General features: G+C 31.9%; 1 protein-coding gene across 2 annotated transcripts in view; it reads right to left on the bottom strand.

The window, feature by feature from the left end:
* LOC113520095 (glutamate receptor 1-like) overlaps positions 1 to 24,348 on the bottom strand; it is a 109,249-nt gene extending 84,901 nt beyond the window's left edge. For both annotated transcript variants that reach the window (XM_052896651.1, XM_052896652.1), the window contains exons 1-2: positions 24,123 to 24,348; positions 5,914 to 6,066 (exon numbers count right to left, since the gene is read on the bottom strand). In XM_052896651.1, coding sequence (XP_052752611.1) covers positions 5,914 to 6,066; positions 24,123 to 24,219 — 250 coding nt within the window. In that variant the 5' untranslated portion in view covers positions 24,220 to 24,348. The remainder of the gene's footprint in view (positions 1 to 5,913; positions 6,067 to 24,122) is intronic.
* Positions 24,349 to 24,986: the final 638 nt, after the last annotated feature.

Genomic DNA, 24,986 nt, shown 5'->3' on the forward strand with positions numbered 1-24,986 from the left:
TGTTTATTCTCTTCAGCTAAAACTGTATTAAAAATTATGTATTAAATTCAATAATTAATAAATAAATATACCTTTTAGTTATTATTGTATTCTAATCTACCTACTAATAAATATATTTCTGTTGTATTTTAAAAGACAAAACAAATATAGACAGTTACGTACTTGTAGAAATTAGTATGTAGACTTATAGAATTAGTTTCATTAATACTGTGATCCCAATTTTAGACACATATTTTGAATTTCATTACTACGAGTAGATGATTCATTAGAGATAAAAGAAAATTTACACAATTTCACTATTATTTAAATATTTATATAGTATACTATAGTCTAATATTAACACGATCAGACAATACACAGTTATTATAAAATCAAAAGAGACATTTTTGATATGAATTTTTAAACGCCTAAATTTTTAAAGCAGTTTTATATAGGCGTGACCAAATAGAATGCTACATTAAATTATAAAACCCAAGCTTCGTATCAAGGCGAAATCAAAACTATCACGTTTTACTGGTTATTTGATTAATGAATAATAAATTAATTGATTGATGACTAATTTGGAAGGTTGTAGAACGTCTGGTAGTAAGAGAGGGGGTCAATTTTCGAATGTTGGCAGTCACATGCATAGTAATGGTGGAGGGATTGAACAAAATATTTCTAATTAACTAACCAGTGATATGGACTTCCGCAAGATAACATCTAGTTCAGTCAAATATAGTGTTTTAATTTAAATTTATGATAATTTTTTTGTTGATTGATGACTTAAGCCAAGTTAATCCAAGTGACGTCTATAGGCACGTCAGATTCTAATATGCTCAGCGAAATATGAGCATTTCGATTGTTATGTTTATAATGATATAAGTCAACAAATGTCTTTATTTTTGGAAGATATTATCTTGGAAAGGTTTTAGGTAATATTAAGTAATGAAAATTATCGAAAGTAGAAGATGCAAGTGGCTGAACATCACATTTTTAGCAAGTTCAAAGAGAAGGTTCTTCTTCTTCACGATAATTTAAATACTCTCACTCACCTCTCTGAACTGATTTTCACAATTATTTATGCAGTCGATAAATTTTCCTTCTGTGTTAGTTTCACTTTGTATATAAACAAGACCGATAAATAATAATATTTTTCTTCATTTTAGCCATGTACTCCTGTTATAGAATAGGCCACCCGTTCCTTTCCCATGGGTATTGTTAGAGGCGACTAAGAGACGGCAAGGAATGGGCAGTAGCGTCTTTCTCAAAACATCTCCAAAATCTACTTGCGATTGCCAATCCGCCCGCCGAGCGTAGTAACTACTGGCAAAACCCCCAAGGAGGAGGCTAATGTTCAGCAGTAGACAGTTAATGGCTAACATGATGGTGATAGTGATGATGATGGTTTTTCTTCATTTTAAATAATTGCTACGTTTAAGTTTTACATTTTACATGACAATTGGTTAAGTCATTAAAAAGCTACGAATATAACAAACTCAGTTTGATTGTTAACTGTTGATGCCTAAACGGCTTAACCAATCCTTTCACATTTATAATATTTTTAGCTTTTACCCTTACCGCGACTTCATCCGTGTAACCGGGATATATTCACTGACGAGAATAAAAGATATATGTAACAATTGAAGTTACCCTTTATGTTTACGAAACAAAAAAAAAAACGTATGTTGCGAAGTAGAATATAGATTTTATAAGCATACATTTTGCGTTCTTAATTCAAATATTTACAATATGTCTTCAAATGAAATTGTCGTTTATCGGTGCGTTTTCATCATAATCATCATATTAGTCTTTAACTGCCCATTGCTGAATATAGAACTTGGGGGGTTTAGCCAATAGTTGCCATGCTTGTCAAGTGGATTGGCAACCGCAGTTAGACTCTAGAGATATTTTAACAGGGAAGCTACTGCCCTTCACTCGCCCTCCTTTAGTCACTTCCTACGACACTTACGGTAAAGGAAAGAGTGGCCTATTCTATGTCGGGACCACACAGCAACGGTGTGTTTTGCTAGCGCTGTATTAGCTGTTTTTATTTAAAGCGCAAAACGTACATTTTCCAATTAATATTCACTCTAAATTTTTTAATTCCCTTAAAACAAGTCTGCTTTTATGGAAATAGTAAATTAGTTTGATATAGTGAATGGCGCTAACGTAGTGCCTTTGGGTAAAAAATTAATATATCTAAAATTAAAACTTCTACAATTTACAGTAGTTTTAATTAGATTGTCTCTTTTACCATGTGACTGTGGGTAATGCAAACTCTCAAAATGTTTATTTCACGTTTATTTTAAGAGTAAATTGAACTATAATCGCAAAAGTATTTTACGTAATAGTAAATAAATTAATGTAATATAATCACGTTAAATTGAATTACTAGAACTTTATAATTTGGTAATGAAATTATTATATGTTAAGGTTTTGGATCTCGCAATAATCCTACACAGATGAGAGCACGTTATTATATATATAATTTAAGATTAAGAAAGTAAACTCCATAGATTGCAAAAATAACTATCAAATTCAAAATTGCAATCGAAAACTACAAATAAAACTTTCTCCTTGTGAAAATAATTAAAAATTCGAAAGATCTCTGTACCAAACTCATGGTTAGCTATTGATGTAGAAATGTAATAATATGCTAATTTCATTTTCTTATAGTTAACCAATGTCCAACAGTGGAACGTAAACGAATTTTTATGGTACTTTTATTTTCCCTACTAGCTTATGGCTAGTCCTTATTCATTAGCACAGTTCACGACTGTGTCGTGAACAGCAGATTGCTAACGGAATTAACTAGAGAAATTAATACATGAGTAAATTAGATATAAATGCTAATTATGAAGTGAGATCGGAGTATTTATACGTGACACTGAACTGTTTCACCATTAAAACATAGGTAGAAAAACGAGATTTTTTTTTTAACCTCTCATACTAACATGGTGTATCTAGCTGTTAATTCAAAGGTAAGTAGTAAAGCTTCAAATTTTTTATTATCATTCATTTAATTTTTGTTTCATGAAATTTCCATTCTTATATATTTTATTCTGTGATACCAGTCAATTCTTAATTTTATTTATGACCAACGAATTCGATTTCAGTATGCTGTATAAATCAATAATCAGGACAGTTGTTATACAAATATTGTCATTATAATATATATGTGCTATCTTTATCTACCGATAAGACCTTTTTAATCTCGACAACTGCGAGTTATGTTTTGTAAAAATAAAAAAGCATAGTGCTGGTCGCGCAAAACACCGGAAAGCAGTCGTCATTAAAGCGAATAGGCGCGACCGTCTGTGGCCAGCTTTTATCCTCTTTCACGGGTAATTTGCTTTTGTTTCTCCTTTTAATTTCCGCGTCAGTATTTTTGTATTGTCCTTGTTTTTCAGCGGACTTGCAAAATATTTTGTTAGATATTATCAATTGTCATATCTTTCTTTGTGAAGCAAGAAGTATCTCATGGCTGATAATCCTGTTGTAGATTATAACCAGCCAGCAGTAGAATTATAAAAATAGTATTTTAGATTTTATAATTTAGGACTTTATGTTATAAATTTTAGAGGTCTAAATATTTCCAATACTTTACATTCACAGGGCTAATCAGGACCCGAATAAAATTTGTTTTTAATGTAGTCGTTATGCTAGATTAACATACATAAAATTATAATTCAGGGGCTAATCGCGGTAAAAATTAGTTTTTATACGATTTGTATAAAAACTAATTTAATTATTAACAAAAAAATACTCTGCAAACTCTTACGACTAGGGAAACTCTTATGAGTGTAAAATTAATGTTTGATACTATATTAATATTTTGGTTGTACTATGCGTACAAGTGACCCCCCCCCCCTTCTTTTCAAATGGATATCGTACCAGGCGAGAGATGGGCAGCAGCGTCACTCTTAAAACATCTTTAAAGCTTAACTGCAGTTATCAAATCGCCTGCCAAGCATGGCAACTACTAGCCAAACTCCACTTATGGAGAAGGCTTATGTCCAGCAGTGGACAGTTAAAGGCTGATATCGTGATGATATGATAATATCTACAAGACAATATTGAAAAATTATCATTAGAAATAAAATGTTATTGTAAGTATTCATATTGGATTTTATATAGAATTAATATAACCGTCTTGTCCATACTTTCAATACTGTCGTTTAATAATCTAAATAACAAAATAAAAATACACATACCCCAGACAAACTCATATTTTAGTAATTTTAGAATAGTGGCTTCAAAATTTGTTAATTAATGACTTCTTTTTACTCTGATTAAGCTAATAAGTATTGCTTCATATAAATAATATGAATATACTCTAATTTTTAAAATATAAAATAATTTAGTCACTTTTATTTGATAGACACATTAATGACTGACTATATCAGATATTGCATTTCAGTATAACTTCGAACACAGAATGCTTCTTAAAATAATTGCAAACAAGCTGACGGCACACCTGATGGAAAATGGTAATCGTTGCCTGAAAACATGAACAGTACCATAGATATAATGAAGGATACTGTATCGCCCATGATACTATTCATGCGTTGCTATTTCTGAGGAATAATAAAGTAGTTAATAACACTTAGCATATTTTCTTAATTTTCCTTAGTATTGATCAAGCTGGTGCCTTTTTTACTTATTCTGATCACGTGTCAAGCTGATGACGCCACACCCATCTTAAAGGCTCCCTGCCGCACTAAAGCGAGACAATGCCACGCAGCCTTGCATACTCGTACAACTTTAATTTCATTTCAAAGACACTGACACTATTTGAATACAGACGGAATTAAATTCCCCTCACGTCCCACTTAATACTTCTGTTATTAAGCTCTTAGACAGACGGCCGCTTCTAAAGGCATAGAGATAAATAAATACAAAACCTAAGCTTACCTTACATGTATTAGAATTGGCAAAAGTGGTCGTACGTTTGAGTAAAAGGTTTGGGGACAAACTTATAAATGTCTTATGCCTTTTATATGCCTACTCAGCTTTTGTACAATCTTACATGAACATTTTCGTTTTGACTCTGAGATTAGTATTTTTAAAAGTCATTGGTCAAAGAAAGTAGAATATTATTAAGTAAAACGTAAGATACATTATTAATAAAATATTAGTCTGATTTTTGGTCCATTGGGGGCTGAGATTTTTTATGTTGCTAGAAAATATTCCTTTCAATTGCTTATTCACATTTGAAATAATCCATTACAGTACTAGATGTACTATTTCATTTTATAATATAGTTTTTTAAATAGTAGACTAGATTTGTAGATAGATTTACTTTTTGTTTTGTAATTTATTTAGAGATAACAACTAAGAAGAAAAAATATTCATTTAATCGACCATAAATGTCAGACCCATGACATTATAATTTTAACCATGGACAAATTGAAATAATCTTTAGAAATACCTATCCCATGAATTCTCACATTACAGAAAACCCATTAGTGATAAACGTTTAATGTTAAATTTTAATGCCTCAAAATTCTTAGAGCAATACTAAAACAAAAAAATGAAATATAAAACATGGAACATAGGTATCATATTACTCGTAGCTCACCCAAAGCATAAAATAAGATGGTTATGTAAAAAACAAAAGATTTCAAGGACAGATTAAATTGAAAATATTTTAATTCAAATGCAGATTTGTATATTTACAAGAAGATTAGGCAGATTTTGTTTCGCAAAGAAAAACAACAGTTTGAACAATCATAAACCAGTAAAGTCTCGATTCAGAATTGATAAAATAATGGCGTAAAAAAATAAAAGGTGATTTTTTACCTCCTTATTTGAGTCTCTTGAAACAAATTACATATTGCAACAAATAAATACGTTTACATTCAGCGGCTTCTATATTGAATTGATATTTTTATTCTAGTGAAACATAACTTCATACCAATAGATACTCACTGAGTCGTGAAAGCTTGAATGCATCAGCCGTATTGATGACGTCGACGTAAGCTTGCAACTCCAATCTTCGGCTACTTATGTTCTGGTTGTGCATTGTCATGGCGTATTTGAATACATTTTGGATTTCCTCGGTGTTCTGATCGAATATTGCCCCTGGAAACAAAGCCAAACTCTTTACAATGGCAACAACAATTTTAACAACGGAATATTATTGTTTTCTTTCAATCAAAACAGAACGAATACATTTATTGGCCACATTATTTAAATGAATAATAATTTAGTGTTGTCATAGACTTTTCTGATACGAATATATTAAAACGTGTTGGATATAATTATAGAAATATTTTGCTTCCACATATTCTCAAGCACTTTCTACATATTTTACATATTCTCAAGTAACGCAGTCCATTTGAGAAACAACTTTTATTAAATGCTTTATCTAATAAAATTCAATATTTTCTTCAAATTAGATAATTACTAAATAATTGATATAATTGTCTGGAACTAATTATTATTAGTTAGGGTGTATACACCCTTCGATATCACATCTTGAGCCCGAGTGTGTTGCAAACATTGTTTATTATTATTATGATACCATTAGAAACTAAATATATGCCAATATCATATTTAATGTTTATATAGGCGACGTGCTGAAGAAGGGTCAAATTAAAAGTACACGTAACAGGTGAGCTAGTATGAAAAAATTTATGAATGTGGAAGAAACGAAAGAGGTTTGTTACCCTAATGGGAGACAGGTGTGACAGATATGTATATATATATATGTATAAAGATAATCAATGGTCAAAATCCGAGTACAAGTCAATTAAATTAAACAAAGTTTTTTTTATTACACGATCTGTCTACAGTTACTTTTATTTCACCTGATGAAAAGTGAAGGCAAGACCTAAAATGGCAAGACTTAGAAAATCCAAAGCAAATAGATATTTCTCTGGAAATACAGAAATGGATAGTAGTTGGCAGTTCTTGGCAGTTTTCAGAAATGTTAATGCGAAAACAAAGGGGTTCTTCAAAAGGGAGTAAAGAGGTTTCTTCAGGATCGACAACACGCGCATAATAAATACCCCTGGTATTTCAGGCGTTCATAGGCTATGGTAACCGCGTACCATCAGGTGGACCGTATGCTTTTTTACCATCTCAGTGGTATAAAAAAAATTACAAGTTTACATATACAAATTAATATCACGCAGAGTTGTTAATTTTTGAAAAAATACCATAACAGTTTTAAATTTTTTTGATATTTTACATGTAAAATAACAGATTTTTCAATTTTTGACAAAAGATTGTAATTGGGTTATACTTAGAATTATACAGATGCAATTATATTTTGTTACATAGATAGTGCCCTCTACCTATAAATTTACTTGTAGTCCATCTGATAGTAATGAATTAACAAATATGATTAATGAAAACAGGAACGTACATTGTTCATTAGCTAAAACATAAAATCTTGTCTACATACTTGTTTGCATAAATTAATATAAGTCATATGTACCTCAAGGTAAAAAACTTCAATTTATTTAAAAAAGCCAATCATAAAATTTAAAAAGAAAGAAAGCAGAAATATCAATCTAAATTAATACTATCTGCCCAGTGAATCATTTCTGAGTTATTTTCTCTAATAAAACGACATTAAAACCACCTACGCTAGCGTACTCAAGAAAGAATTATTACTTCCAATGAAAAGCTTCCAAAACAAGTGGAGGAACACTTCATTGGATATCTTTATCGGTCATACAGAGAAAAAGCGAGCGAGCCCGTATTCTGGAAAGCATCATAGCCCTGATATACGACTGCTGACCAAAACGTTTATCTGAATCAGTGAAGCCACAGAGCACAGACCGGTGGCTCCTTTAATACCGTCCACAGCCGAATGGTCGAATTACATTCTCCAAACTACCATAGCTATATTACAATTAAATTACCTACTTAACTTTGGCCACAAATCGACTAAATCCTACTAAAAGCTATTTAAAAAGATGCCGTTGTATAGCTGCTTATCTTAATTCGAATAAATTATGTATTTTTTTGTGTATAATGACTATTTCAAATTATTGCTATATAGCACTTTTACAATTCAGAGAAATCTAATGATATTTATTACATTTATTAAAATTAATTAAGCCTTTTTTAATGGATACCAATGGAACCCTGCCTGCTTCAACGGTGGGGTATATTGATAGCAATGGGGACTAACCTCCCCATTACTAACAATCTCTTCCCCCACTGCTAGATGATAGCCATACTATCGAGCCGTTTAGGTTACACGATATGTGATAAGTTCCAGAAACTTGCAAAAATATACTGTAATTTATACCCTGAAACATCCTCTATTCTTCGATGATCTACTAAATATAAATTATGAAATATATTTTCTATATAATTTTCAAATAAAGTTGATAAAAATTTGGATTTGTTTAAATTATCTTTGACAAAATTTGCCTGATTTACATCTAAATAATCAGTTAATATTTCACGATGACCACGATTGAGTAAAAGCACGGCAGATTGGATAATGTAAACGGCCCTGAAGTCTTGCGTTTCGTGAGTTCACACTATCACTGTTTTTTTATTTCACTCCCGCCGCTCGGACATTATATTCTAAGAGCCATTCTGAAGCTCCATTTCTAGCAATATTTCTTCCATTTGCAACGTCATTTCTTTCCATATTACGCCGGAATATTACGTCTGGGTTTATATTGTTGCTGAGATCTACTGAACTTTTCAGTAAGTAACGTTGGTTGTTGTTGTATACTCGTAATATGTTAAATATAGTCAATGTGGGATAGATTTCTTTTCATTTAATCATTCACATTTCTGTAAAAAATAATTATCCAAAAATAAAATGTGCCTATTTCACGAGAATAGTCGAATGTATGGTTGACAAGTGGAATGTACTAGCAGTTACTGATTCCAATTGCAATAATAAAAAGACTGCGGTATACTCGTAGAGTAAAATGGAATTTTATTTCGAGTAACTATTGTTACAAGATGCGATGTGTTTACAAGGCAGATACTTGTTATTGTATTGCCATGTGTAAAATTACATTTGCACGAGTCAATATTTGCAGTTAATGCCAAATATGGAAACATGTTAATTTCTGACATACTGCCGCCTCAAAAAGGGTATTGGATTTTAAATCAACACAGATAGATTAATACAATCTATCGATACAATTATATATTACAATATACATATAAAATAAGAATCCAGTTATCAATAAGAAGCAAACAAATTTTAGTTATGGACTTTCCGCTTTAAGATGGTTGGTTGACGACGATGGGTCTTCGTCGTCTCCTCAGGGCGAACCTCACTACCCCGGCTTCAACTTAGGAGGCCACAACCGGTGGGTCACTGGGTACTAAATCGAACATAATTATATCGGCGTGGCATCTTTTTGCTGCATTAGTGGTGTGGATGTTGGCGTCTTTTTTTCAGTTGGGTATATATACATACACACACACACGCACGCACGCACGCACGCACGCACGCACGCACATTCACACGCACCGCGGAGACTCAGATTGGCGCTTTTATTGCCGCCGAACCATACCAAATCCCTCGTAGTAACAATTTGTCTGGCGACACCGATGGCCTTGTCGCCATCGCTTGTGTGCATTGGGTTCTGTTTCCCCTCCCTGTTTTCGCCTTTTTGTGAGTGAGTTAGAGGAAAATCGTCTTGGTCAGGGTTTACTTCTCACCCAATCGGACTCTCACCGAGTTCGAATAGTACCATAACGGATTGGGAGCTGCTATCGGGCTACACTCAACTTGTCCAGTCATGGTACTGACTCAACGCCAAGGCTGCGGCGTGGTGCTCCCACTTTACGGATGCTCGCGGCGGGGTTTTCGAAGACTAGGCGATCGCGACTATCCTCTCGATTTTTAACAAGGAGTCGATCGCAACCTGTGTGCGGATGGCAGGGCGAATCCATGTGGACATTTCGCTTGCTAACCCGGCTATCGCGCAAGGTGCAGGGCTGGGATGTGAAGGCTGAGGTGGAGACACTATCCATTCATTTCATCCATACTCGTATATCAATACATTCGGATGGACGTGCTTCCCTAGCCAACGCCCTTGGACCCGCGCCGAGAGAGTCATGTCTCACTATTCCCTAAATCACTATTTCATAAAAAGCAACTAACTTCCAGAGGTAGACTTCATGACACCCTGATAAAAATAAAAAAATACCTATCTAAAAGACTTTAGTCACTAAAGTTTTTTATATACGTACATCACATGAAATAACCGCTATTAAGACTTATTTACTTAGTTTATTTTATAATATCATTACATCGCTTTAAATTTTAAACTATAATTAAATACTTATCGCTTTTTAATCTCTGAAATTAATTATTTATCCAACTTAATTTATTAAGAAATTTAACTATGTCTAAATCAGATGCAATTTAATATAAAACAGTTTAAAATATATTTTGCCACTGCTTTTCTGCTTTATATTTTAAAACTCAAAATGTTATAAGCTTAGCCGAAATAATTTTAACCCAACGAGTTTATTTTCAACAGCGGCAATATTTTTTCGTTATACCTTTTTATGGAGTAGGATTTGTTTGTGCTGCAAAGTGTCTTACCTGGCTGGGAGACTGTAACTTCATTAAAAGGAGATTAAAACAAACTTTTTCATCGCTACAAAAGTGTCCTAAGCCAGGCGAGCGACGGGACGTTACAACGTTGAGAGTTTAGAAATGACAATAGCTAAATATAACGTTCATATTGTGATTAAATATATTTTATTTATATTTTTATTGCAAAAATAAAGAAAACACTAATTATTCCATAAATATAATATGACAGAAAGCGATACAGTCGCTCCGTGGAACGGCGGGATTCGGGAATAGGCCTGGCAAAATGTGCCCACATTTCAGAGGTCAAGTATATATTATATTGATCACAACGGTAATTTTCAAAGGTGTCTACCTACTACGTTTGATTATAGTGAGCGTTTTTTATCAAATCTATATATAGAAATATATACTTAGTATATAAAGGCTACCATAAGATGAAACAACTCAGATGTAATATAAAAGTAATATTGTGAAATAATACAATTGTTTTTACAACGAAAATAAACTTGAATTCTATCGAATCAATATATATTCTTAGTAACATAAATCAAAGCTAATAATTTTTAAAATATTGTGTAGGTGAAAATCGGAATCATTACATTTCTTTTAAAACATAAATATTAGTTCCAGCATAGAATAGGGTACCCTGGGGGGAAAGGGATTGTTAGTAATGAGGTTTAATAGCCTCATTGCTAGCAATACACCCCATCAGGTCGACCTCCATGCGGTTCCTCCTGGAAACCATAGTGATTAACTATTGTTTAATTGGTCACTATGGGCCAACAGACCTGCCTTCATACTCACCTGCCACCCTTCACTGGTGCCCTGCCAGCGTATACCGATAGCGCAGGGCTACCATTCCATCTTCACTCATTAAAAAAAAAATAGGGTACCCTTATTTTCCTCTATTTTCGCAAGAGGCAAGCAAGGGAACTTAACGATCGAGGGATGGGCAGCAGTGTCCCTCTTAAAACATCACCAAAACCTGTGTTTGCCAACTCACCTGCCAACCAACTTGGCAACTACTGGCAAAACTCCCCAATGGATTGCTTGAGGATTGCTTAGCTACCTCTGTCCCATTGTTGTTTCAACCGTGAAGCAGTTGTGTTTGCATGGCTGTGTTTCGGTTTGAAGGGTGGGATATGGCGTGAATTTACAGGGTACAGAGGAATAACATCTGAGTCCTCAGGAATGGCAACGCATGGAAGGTATCATGAGCGAAACAGTATACTCTACTATGTCTGTAGTACCGCTAATGTCTATCGTCGGTTATCACTTTCCATCAGGTGGGCCGTCAGCTTGTTTGCCATTCTAAGTTGCATTAAAAAAAAACTAGTGGACAGTTAACAGCTGATATCATCATCAACAACATTTACATTCCTGTTATACACGACAAAAATTTATTATGATCATACAATAAAATTAAAAACAATGATTTAATAAATGTAATAAATAAGCGTATAAAAAAGTCGTAAACAATTATTAAACAAGATATCAAAATAAGTCGTCCTAAAAAATAAATATTTAAAGTAAAAGTAATTTTAGATATTTAGATTAGGTCCCATCAAGAGTGATAAAAAATAGAGTTAGTACAGTCAATGCAGACTTCATACTAATTAAAAGTCCATTTGCAGCGAACTTAGTGCAATTTTTAATGTTGGATTACAAGTTTTTTAAAGAAACTTTATTTAATTTCACTACCTACTTTCTTTACTTATCCGTTCTATATTTAATATAGAAATTAAGAACACACGTGCAAAACTATATCTATATCTAAAGTATTGTTAAATAAAAAAACTACTTTATTATGACAAAATCATTAAGTAATCAATATCGTCATAGTCGTAGAATACTGACGGTTCTTTATATGTAATTTTTGTCAGATTCGTCAGTATTCTACGACTATGACGATATGGGAATAAACTCTGTTGATTCTCCTTTCTGTTAGAAAAGAATGATAGAAGTTGATTCTGAATATTGACATCGCGTAACATACAGAAAATATAAACTTTATAATATGTATAATACATAGCAGTTAGCGATGAGAATTATTTTGGTTAAGATTTTTTTCGTTGTAACATAATTTGTTTTGTCAGTCTTGTTTCATAATAAATAATTTTTAAATAATGTTTTTTCTTAAGGTGGTTTGGTCACTAAACAAAATTAAACAAGGCATACTAGATGACGCTGGACTCGAGGCTTGTAGTTTTTGATGATTATTTTGTAACTCAAGATAATTTAAAGCAACATTTTTAATATCCGAGTGGTCTTTATTATACATGAATATAAAATTCAAATAACATGCGACCTTTTCCTAAATAAATTCTAATAGACACAATCGCCATATTTTTTTATAAGTTGTACAATAAAAGAAAATAAAGACAAAAATTATGATAAATTACTTCTACATCGGTAAAAAATAAATAAAAGCAGTTCCCAATTTAGAAATTTTAATTCAAATTATCTTTAATTACAAAATAATCAACAAAAACTATAATCTCGATTTTAACGCCGTTTAGTATTTCGTAATGGATTTTGTTTAGTAACCAACCACTTTATAATATAGAATTGGTGTACTTGTTTGTAGTATACAATACCTTTTTATATTAGAAAAAAAAAATATTTTACCGACAAATTTCAAAAGGAAGGAGGTTTTTAATTAGGATGTATTTTTTATGTTGTATATGTTATAGCTCAGTCATAAACTCAGCCACTTGTAAACCGATTTCGAAAATATTCTTTTATTTAAAAGATATACTTACAGATTAGTTCCATAGCAATTTTAATTAAATCGGTTCGATAGATTATTTTTTAAATAAAAATCCTGGTTTTTCTACTAGTCGATGTAGGTTTGTTTTTAGGAATAAATTTTTTATTATATTTTAATATATAATTTTATTATTATGGTTGTTGGTTATCTATGTAAAAATAGTTTCAATAAAGACTCTAGAAAACAAACAGTAATATTTATTGATGAGCATAAATACCTGATCGATTAACGAAATGATATCAAAAACGTCATTTTTTATTTATTTATTTTACTTTTACTAGATTTGGTACGTTTCATATAATTAATAAATGACCAAAGATTCTGAGATATAGTAAAAATTACACAAAAATTAAATACAGTCAAAGTGTCTTTTTGAAAAGCTTAAACACGAATTGCAGAATATTTGGTTACATTACTAAATGGCATAATAATAATTTAATTTTTTTAAATATATTAGCCTAGATGATTTCCAGTTTTCTTTTATTTTTGTGGAAATACCCAAGTTATTTCTAATCGAACGACATCCACGAAATACATCCCCATACGTAATCTAGTTGCCAAATTTTAACTTCATAGAATGGATGATTTATGGCTCATGAACAAAGTGAACAACGTAAGTTGAAAGGCTTTCATGTTGATTATATTTAGCAACTGAATTTCTACTGCAACAGTTTTTCAGGTCACCATACTCTTTTCTGCGAATAAAGTAAAACTTTCTAACAATAGTTATGATTTCATTTTTTTTAACATTTATTTTTTAAATTATTGCCAGCGACAATAAAGCTGATGGCATATTTCATGTAACATATAATTATCACCTTATCACATCACAGAATTGATTGTTCCAGCATCTCATACATTACATATAATGCAATTAACCATTTCAAACTATTACATAGCGAATAAATTCATATATATTTTTTTATATTAAGGAAGCTAACAAGCAGAATGTCTACTTGATGGAAAATTACGACCATTACTTATTAGCACCTGCAACACGCGAGGAATTGCTTATGTGTTGCCGGTCTTTTAAATGTTTGTAGGCATGTTTATTCACAAATTTCTGCAAAATATTTTTTTATAAAATGTTTTTCTAAATTAAAGTTCAAATAGAGAAAATACCAAAATAATAAAAAGTGTAAAGAAATATGTATTAGTTGTGGTTCCTTCAAATACTCATAAATCGTAGGCAATCTCTAATGGCATTTATGTAATGGTTACCAAGAAAATTTAGATGCTTTTTATCTAGAAAATAGGTTGCTTAGTATACCTACGGCTCAGATAAACAATGAAGATTTTATAATAATGACCATGATCCCCAAGCCAACTAATATAAGCGTTGATATAGGGTATCCTGTATATTTTCCAGTTATGGAGCTTTCATAAGTCATAAACACCTTACTTTATAACGTTGGTTTATTACTTGCCAGATAATTTCAAGCTATAGCCGGTACAGGTAGTGGTTTGCGGTGGGAACTGGCCGCCAGCCAGAAGCTTACATGGGAATTCTTCATGTAATTACATTTAACGTCACATAAATAAGTTGAGAGTTAAAATTCTCATTGCGGAGCTACCCTTACTTACACACATACCAATGCTGCGACAATTGTCACACACTTTAAAACCATATTCTATTACACGTTAGAATCTAAAATTGGAGAAATTTTGCGCTGCTACTATAAGTATTAAATACGTATATAAATTTTTTTATAAGTAAGAATCAAATGGTAACCCGGCCGTCGGTATGTTTGGCGGGGCACTAATGAGAGATGATAGGTGAGAATGAAAGCGGGCCCATTAGCCCATCTTGATGAATTCTATAAGTAATAACTATCATGATTTCAAAGGGGAACTGCGTAAAGATCCACCTGATACTAATATACCCGATATTGCTAGCTATGGGGCTGTTAGATCCCATTACTAACAATCCCTTTCCCTCCGATGTTGTTTACTGTACTATAATAATAAATAAATATAATAAATGTACCTTTATTTAGACCATATTACATGTCTTTACACATTACATTATTAATATATATTTTATTTATTATATAAATCACTAACATAAATTAGTTTCGTCTGTATGTCGGTAGCATAGGCCTTCTTTAACCTCTTCCTAAATGGTGACCCTTTTACTCCATTTATCTGTGCCGCAAATTGTGTGTACAGTCCATTTCTATTTTAATTTTCTTCCTTTGACATTCATCTGTTATTTTTGTTATTCTTCTAAGGTCAACATTTCTTGTTCTGTCTCCCATTTTGAGGCCAATCATGTTCGTCTCAGAGCACGCTGGCAAACTAAAAGTTTTTTAATTTGACTATTTGTAAGAGTCTAATATCCATAAGTTAGAAGTAGTACGATATATAATTCAAATACTTTCCTTTTAAGATTGATGTAAAGTTCTTATTTTTCATAACTTTTTAAATTTATAGGGTACAAAGGAATAACATCTGAGTCCTCAGAAATGGCAACGCATGGGGGGTATCATGGGCGAAACAGTATACTCTGTTATATCCATGGTACTGCTCATGTCTATAGGCGATGGTTACCACTTTTCATCAGGTGGGCTGTCAGCTTGTTTGCTATTCTAAGTTCTATAAAAAAAAAATCATTCATAATTAGAACCATTTTCATGGGTTTGCTATACGTCTATCAATTTTTTTCCCATTTACATTTTTTTGTGGATGTAATTTGCTGTAAGTAGATATATTCGTCCTGGTATGCTTTACTTTATTACTAGTTGATAAATAATTACTACTACTATTCCTATTGGATTGTCATCTTCGTGTCAAGAATCACTTGGTCGCTTTCGTTATACAGGAAGGTCTCTGACATGGGTCACTGTATTTTGAGTAGAATAGAATAGAAATAATTTTTACTCAAATAGACTTGTTTACTTGCCTAAGCGGCTTCACCAATGTACGAACATCATCAGCGCACGTTCACGCCAATTTTTAATTTAATTTGATTCTATTACTCGGTTTAGAGTATTGTTTTCTATTCTATTCAATGATAATATTCTCTTTAAATTACCTGAAAATTATCCGCGCACCAATATGAGAGTAGACTACTCTCTTAAGAGGACTTCGAAATGTTCTTTGTTGACCGATAATGTATTACACAACACTTTAGCCATAACTAATAGAGTACTTTATTAGAGCAGCTACACGTACACGTTAGAATTAAATCGAATTAACTAAGGCTCTTGCCTGGTATAACACGTAAGGAAAATTAAATTATTGAACCTTTATTGTCTCAAAAAAAATAAGCAATCTAATTAATTTTAGACAACACCTTTTATATATATATAAATAGTAGTTATTTTGCTTTGTAGACATATATGATATTGGGATGTAACTAATTTATAAAATCAGTAAACATTCTGCATACACGAGTATAGGCAGAATAAAATACTTTCCAAATATTAAAAGAACTGAAACAGGGTTATTAAACAGATTAATTGTTAATTGAATTAATTAGTATCTTAGCATTATAAATATTTTATCTAGCTATTGCTTAATAACGCATAACTATATTTATGTAAGTATGTGGCATAATCTAAGCGGCTTCACCAACGTACGAACATCATTAGCGCACGTTCACTCCAATAGTTTTAATTAAAGCTCTCTTAGTTGGCGATCGTACATAAGTGTAGTAATAAAAATACTTATACCGTAAAAGGTTTGCTATTAAAATTTTATGTGTAAAAAATTTACATAATTTTGCACGTTACCTAACATTTATCCCATCATATTTCAACATAAGCTTGCTTCCGAGTTTTTCAAGAAGATCAGCTTTGAATAAATATACTCGTACGTAATATGTATAAAACACGCATAACAAAAGTTGGACGGAACATTGTCTGCACTGTAAGAGGTATCAGAAAAGCACAGCAAGATAACTCCGGCGGCTGGTAATGTTACGAACTTCATCCAAATATTGTTAAAACTTTTCACGCTGTTGTTTCGAGAAAACTCAATATGAGTGGGATATTCGTTCAAAACAAAATATTTGTATAGCACATGAAACTAAACGAGCCTGAATGATACATTGGAGGAGCACGTTTGAAACATGGCGCATTTTTTGTGAAAATCGTGATATGTTGAAGGAGGTTAAAATTAGTCGATCGTTATTTATTTATTTACATGAGAAAAATTTATGTCACCCGTTGCTTTTCCCATGGGAATTAAGGTACTTTATTTTATTTTGTGAATCCAGGATACAGTCCATCATCATTATCACATCAGCCATTACTCGTCTACTGCTGAACATAGGCCTCCCCCGTAGACTGTCACAAAGAACGGTCCTAAGACACCTGCGTCCATTGACTCCCTGCATTGCAATTGAGGTCGTCACTTCATCTAGTATCAAATTTAAACTACCACAAGGTCAACGTCGCGGATTTACCCAGTAAGTAATTAATATATATTTTTTAAAAAATGAATACAGGAGCTATTTTTCATATTAAAATTATTGTATTTTAGAGCCATGGTAAAAAAATCTTGAACACACGAATAGTGGTATGACCAATACATATTTTTGAATCATAATAGCATTAATAGTAGGATAGAATATTCTTTTGTTTTTATATAAAATTAATTATAAGATTACGAAGTTAATTATACATTAAATTTACATAGATATTTGCTTTTTATATATAATACACTTATATATATATATATATATATATATATATATATATATATATATATATATATATATATATATATATATATATATATATATATATATATATATATATATATATATATATATATATATATATATATATATTGATATGGCAAAAACTAAATATTAGTGTTATGTTGTTAGTTAATTATTTCTTTATAAACTTCGTATTATTTCTGGGAATTGTAATAGAAACATGCATAATCATTTAATAACATTATATTACTTACGTAACGAATTTCTTCTTCCTTGATAGGCAGGTGGCTAATTAGATCTGAGACGTAGGCGACGTTACTTCGATAATTTGTCTTAAAAGTAGCAATTAGGGACGCGAGAGCACAATGAAAGCGTTCTTGCTAAAACCACTTACAGGTATGTTCTGCAGTATTTAGTTTAGTCCATCATAAAATACATTCAAACTCTAGTTATTTACGATAATAATTTGAAAATATTACTACAGTAAATCCTTTTTATTGGATCTACAATGTTTAGGGAAGAACAAAAATCTTATTTCGAAAAATTGGAATTTCCCTCAAGAAATTTCTTCTGGAACTACAATACAATGTATGCTGCGATCCAAAACAACAAAATTCACAATTGGTATCCAAAAATATTTTTACACTAAAAATACTTAAATACTCGTGTAGATACTCAGACACTTGTTGTGTATCTAATTTAACCTTACCATGATGCTTTATACTTTTTTATCAACTTTAAAACATTAATTGCTTTGATTAAAAGATGAGTCTTACTGTACACATTTTAGAACTGCACATATCTTTGTGAATACTTTATTAGATGTCGAAATCGGTTATAAGTATCCTAGCCACGAGTCGACCAGACTATATCTTTTCCACTGAGTATGTAAACTTGTAAATAACGATAACAATATTTTAAAACTGTTTTATTAATGATCAATGAATGTATGCGACTATTTAAACTCTAAGTTAACTATAAGAGTTTGAAGTCGTATTTATATAAAACTATTTCTATAGAACACCATCTATTATAAGTGTATACCACATACAATATATCACATGTAAAAGAACAAACAGAGACGGTCTTTTCTCAAAGCAACTCAAGTGAGTTTACCCAAACTCACGACTCCATAAAGAGCATGAGATCATTGACAATCCTTATAGATCAGTAAGGGATTTCTTTATTGTAGCAACGTTTTTTCTTTGACAGTTGAATCCACTGGGGTAAAACTTCGGAGTTACAAAAAATCGTTACCAAATTATGTTATCATTTTTTTTGTTGCACACAACCATTTCTCGATCTTCTTCCGGGATTTAGACGACTATATAATCATAGGATTTAACGAACTATAAACTTTTATATCATTTATACTCGTTTAATATAAAAATTGATGCTACTTAAATATTAATTTTATATTATTTCAATATTAATTGACTATTTTCAGAACACAATATGTAGGATATATGTAGGATCCCGATTATTCGAATCAAATAAAAAAAAATTCCGCATAAAGGAAAATCCGGATAACCGATTGCAGAGTGAAATTAAACCATACGTAATTAAATTTTAATATTATTATTATGTAAAGGCCTTTATATACGTCATTTCGACAATACGATACCTTGGGTAAATACCCAATTAATATATAATTCCATTTCTAAATCGGTAATTAAGGCCGTAAGAATAAGTCTGGATAATCGATCATTTGTATCGATGTTTAATCGATGTTCGGATAATTGAGATACTATTGTATTTTGATCTGCAAATTGGAATAGGCAATACAATCAATGTCAGACAAAATACGCATAAATTACTCAGAAATGGTAATTTGAGTGGATAACCCAAACTTCGATAAAATATATACTGTAATGCCTATAATATATTTAATAATTATGAATAAGAGTAGTCACAATTCAACTCCACATGTTCAGAAAATAAAAAAAATCTACACTAGTATTGTGAATTCGAAAAATCTGAACTGTGAGTTCACTTTTTACTCATATATTCTATTTACTTTATTATTATCCACTTAAAGTATAAAGTAGTAGTCATAGTGATCAGAGGACTATTAAAATTAATATATCGTTTAAATAACCGCTAAATAATTATACCGATTTAATCTTTAATCCTAGATAGCTTGTATGCAGTAATGAGACGCGCAATATATCGGAGCCCAAACCGTAATACCAAAATCAAGAGTAATGTAGTTTATTTTGTTATAATTGGCACGCTCAAGAATTGAAAAACAATACTATTTTTTGTTCCATAGAAAAACAACTTTCATTGTGGTACATATAATTATTTTAATTTAAAAACTAAACTATTGAATCGGTTTTGATAAAATTTCTATTAGACCAATTTGTAATATTAGAAAATTATATTTTTATCTAAAATCCTTTCAAATAAAAAGAGAATTTTCCGGTTTACAACTGACGCATTTATGAGGCAACAAACATAAAAGAATACAACCGAATTGAGAACCTCCTTCATTTTGAAGTCTGTTGAAAATATATCTTAAGTAGATGGAAACGCTTAAGTATATATACACACTCGTATATACATGTATACATCACTTTAGTGATGTTGTTAATCGCTAATGGAGTAGCGATAAAACCGAGGCTTTGAGTGCAAACTACAGACAGAACACAGCGTCTTGCACTAATATAACTTGAGTAAAATTTAATGCCTTCCTTATTACTTCATAGTTACTTTATATAATTGTCCTTAAGGATTTTCCTTATATAAATGTTTGTATGTTATACTTACCTACAGGATATTACAACTATTTATACATTGTTGTAATACTCTGTAGGTTTTACAGTTTCATATAAAATAGTACATAATGATATATATAGTATATTTTCATATAGGAACGCTGCTACCTATCCATTAACTATTAAGTTTCCTTAGTTGCCTCTTACAACGACTATGGGAGAAGAAGGGATAGTCCATTCTATGCCAGGATCACGCCGCAATCTTATTAATCCTCATCATCATCTCAGTCATTATCCATCTACAGCTCAATAGGCCTCCCCCATAGACTGCTATAAAAACGGCCCTGAACTGCTTGTATCCACTTAATCCTTGCGATGTGTTTGAGTTACACTGCGTTTTCATGTACGGAGTCGCCACTCAAGAACCTTTCTTCGCCATCGGTTATCGGTGCATCGAGCTATGTGACCAGCTCATTGCCACTTTAGCTTGCTTATCCTTTGGGAATGTCGGTGCCTTTGGTTCTTTTGCGAACATCCTCATTTCGGATTCTGTCACACAAAGAAACTCCGTGCATAGCTCTCTCCATAGCTCGCTGAGTAATTTGCTTTCGCATACAGACAATAGTGTAGGATTGTTTCGGTTTCATAAGTCATCACTGGCAACATGCACTGTTTGAAGACCTTCGTCTCCAAACTTTGAGGTATTCTGTATGAAAAGATACGGCGTAGTTTCTCTAACGCTGTCCAGCCGAGTTGGATTCGTCGGTTGACCTCTTGGTCGAAGTTGGACTTACCCAGTCGGATAAGTTGTCCCAGGTATACATACTCGTCGACAACTTCGAAAATATGACAGGTATGTTACAGGTATAAGTGTAACATGGACGTTAAACATGATTTAAATTTTTTTCATATTCAATTTAATACATATACAATCTGCCATAACATATGTATGTAATATATGGTGCTAAAGTCTTTTCAGAAGCCAGCTTGTTTGGGCGGCTGCAAGTTGTCGAGTATGCGTGTAAGACGATTGGTTAAAGCTCTCTAAAACAGTACATAGACGCAATTCAGAAGGAATATCGGTTTATAGTTCTCCAATAGGATATTGTCACCCTACTTGAAGAACAGGACCACCGCAATTCTGCTCCACGCCTCGGGCGTTACACTGTTATGGATGATGAAAGTAAATAGTCTCTAAAGGACTACAAATACGGGTTTTCCACCCTTCCTCCGAAGCTCTGCCATAATTCCGTCCTCCCCTGGTGCCTTACCGTTTTTAAGCTGTTTGAGAGCCATTTCAATCTCGTCCAAACTGACGTCCGGGGTATAATCTTATTAATAATATAAATTAATTAAATATGCAATGCTTAACCAAACCTCAGCAGTTTATTGGTATTAAAACATATGCCGTAATGTTTATACAGTAATTGTATTTCAGCTTTAGTATAAATAAATAAAAAATAGTAATATTAGAACAAGGTTGTCATAGTAATTTTTAAGTTTTCGCGTAACTATGTGTTAGGCAATATTGGTGTCACATCGTGATAAATTTATATTTTTAAATTATTTTTTATATCGCTTTTACCGTCTTCATCAATATATTGTACTTTAAAATATCAGTTAGGCATTTTATTGTAAGTCATAAATGTGTGTGAAAATGGGGTTACAAGGTTACAATTTTTAGCATTCTTTTTTATATCTTGGATTAAGATATCCAAGACGATTAAGTTAAAAAAATACATCAAACCAACACAAGAGAAGAAAATCCCTATATTGTTCTGTGGATGATAACGAAATAGTGCACCTGCCTATGCTAATGATATACAACGGCAGGACGTCAGTAGAGAATGAAACAATATGGTTGAATTAAGGTCAGTTGACCCATCATGACTTCACTAGAAAACCGCGGTATTTTCCAGAGAAGTCCACGTGGATGTCGACCTGACAGAATATATTGCTAACAATGGGGACTAACCTCGTCATTCCTTACAATTTTTCATATCAGCCGATAACTCTTCTTTACTGAAAGTAAGCTTTATCCATACGGAGAGTTTTGTCAGTAATTGCCACACTTGGCATGCGGGCTGGCAACCACAGTTAAGCTTTTAGATATGTTTTAAGAGGGATGCTGCTGCCCACCGCCATTATCTACCACATCTACCATTCCATACACAGCAAAGAAAGGGTGGCATATTTTATGCCGGCACCACATGGCCAATTCCAAACAATTCTCTTCCCAAAAGGATAACTCTTTTTCAAGAAGGTTGTATAGAGTAGTAATAGTAGACTGTAATATTCATCTGTTATTGGGAATGACAGGTGGTGCATATTCAGGTCCCAATTAAAGGTATTCCACAGGTAAGTACAGATAGCGGCATTTAGTCTACTGTATTTATATGACACTTTTGTTCCTAAGTTATTAACAATAAAAATTGCAAGTGTAGTAGTGTAGTACCGCATTAAACTATCGTGGGCAGGTAATTACGTGAACATCCAAATATCGCGTCGAAGTTTAAGAAAGTTTAGTTGTAAAACTACTTTTGCTACAGAATCCTGTTTTCTGTTACAAATGATCCTTACTTCGGAAATGAATTCTTCAAAAGAACAGAAGTTTATTTTAGTAGATGAAATGCTGTAGCTATTTTTAGGAACGGCCAAAAATACATTTGCTATTTCAATACTCATTGAAAAAGAAAAATTCACACAGTAAAAAATAAATATTATTTAAATAATAACATATATAATTTAATTTAAAAATACCGATGTATATTTATGTTTTAATGTTTATACCAAATTTTATTACAAGCCATATTTTTTTATTTATTTAATCAATGTTATTAGTATTATTTTTTATTTAATTAGATAATAATCCAGATTGGTGTGAGATATCTATCTCATTTGTACCGCAAGTTCAATGTACATGTATATGAATGTAAACGTACTACTAATAAAGTAAAGGTAATTACGATTATTAATCTATTCTTCAATTGATAGGTTTGATAATTGATTAAAGTAGTATTTGTCGACAATATATCAATTGAAAACATATATATAATATAGGTATGTAAACCGGTTTTTAAAAATACGTTCATGTTTCCCAAATAATGTACCAGAAAGAGATAAAGGCATTGAGACAGAAAGAGAAAATCGATCCGCTTTAGTAATTGCCGCGAAACGTGAAGTGAAGAAACAATCAACTGGAGCGAGAAGGCAACAAAACAAAAAAATATAAATAATACTCTTACTGAAACTGTAATATTTAAATAGATTTTTATGTGTACGATAAATTACTTACAAATTATTTTGAATTGAAGTGAATTTAACAAAAAATAAATGTATTTATAAGTTCCGATAGATTTCATAAAATAAATAAATCGACGAGTATTTACATATCGCTAATACGAAATACTAAAATAATGTTGTCTATATTAACGTATAAATTGTACTTACCGACTGCTATTTTCTCAACTGGAAAAGTCTGCGCTGTCAACACACATACGCGCAATAACAACACCGCGAAAGCAAAAACTAAACGATTCGCTGACATTTTGTGGATCGTTGTTAAAGATTATTAATAATTTACATGCTAAATATCACATTTATTCTATTACAAACAAATAATTAGCAGTAATACAATGATAAAGAGGCAGAATGTTGTGTGCAAACCTAAGACGCAGGGGCGACTGATGGCGAACGGTCGTGGCATGGGGCGGGGTGCACCCTCCTACCCCTCGCTGCCGCGCACCCTGTTTTAGCTTGCTTAACATTCTCAACGACTATTTTAACACATTATTACTAGTTAATTCAACTGTTCTTTTATATTTATCTATGTGTAACAATACAATGGAAAAATTCAGTATTTTTAAAAATAAATATTAAAAAAAATATAATACCTATTTTTTTATTTAGTCGAGTGATCTTATTATATTTTGAAATTTATTGTACTCTTTACACTTTAATAGAATAATCAACAAAACTTTGATTTTGTTTCACTATGGCTGAAAGTTGCGCGCGTCGCCAGTGTCTAGGGGTCGAATCTCCCGTTCCCTCCCTTCGCCTCTATATTTTATCTCCCTCACACATAAGCCATATTTTCTGAGTAAAATCACTGTCGCCGCCCTCCGAATTTCTATTGAAATAAGTATTATATTTATTTAATTCTGTAAAAATTCAGATCACAATATATATATTTTTTATCAATATAAATAATCTGTAAGTATATGAACAATCATGAGTATAAAGAAAGATATAAAAGGAGAAATTATAGGTCCTGTGAGAAAAGTGATCAGAAAAAGAGTGAATATTGAGATGACT

This window comes from Galleria mellonella, unplaced genomic scaffold, assembly GCF_026898425.1.
Source record: "Galleria mellonella isolate WM207_F2 unplaced genomic scaffold, CSIRO_AGI_GalMel_v1 utg33, whole genome shotgun sequence".
Taxonomy (NCBI): Eukaryota; Metazoa; Arthropoda; class Insecta; order Lepidoptera; family Pyralidae; genus Galleria; species Galleria mellonella.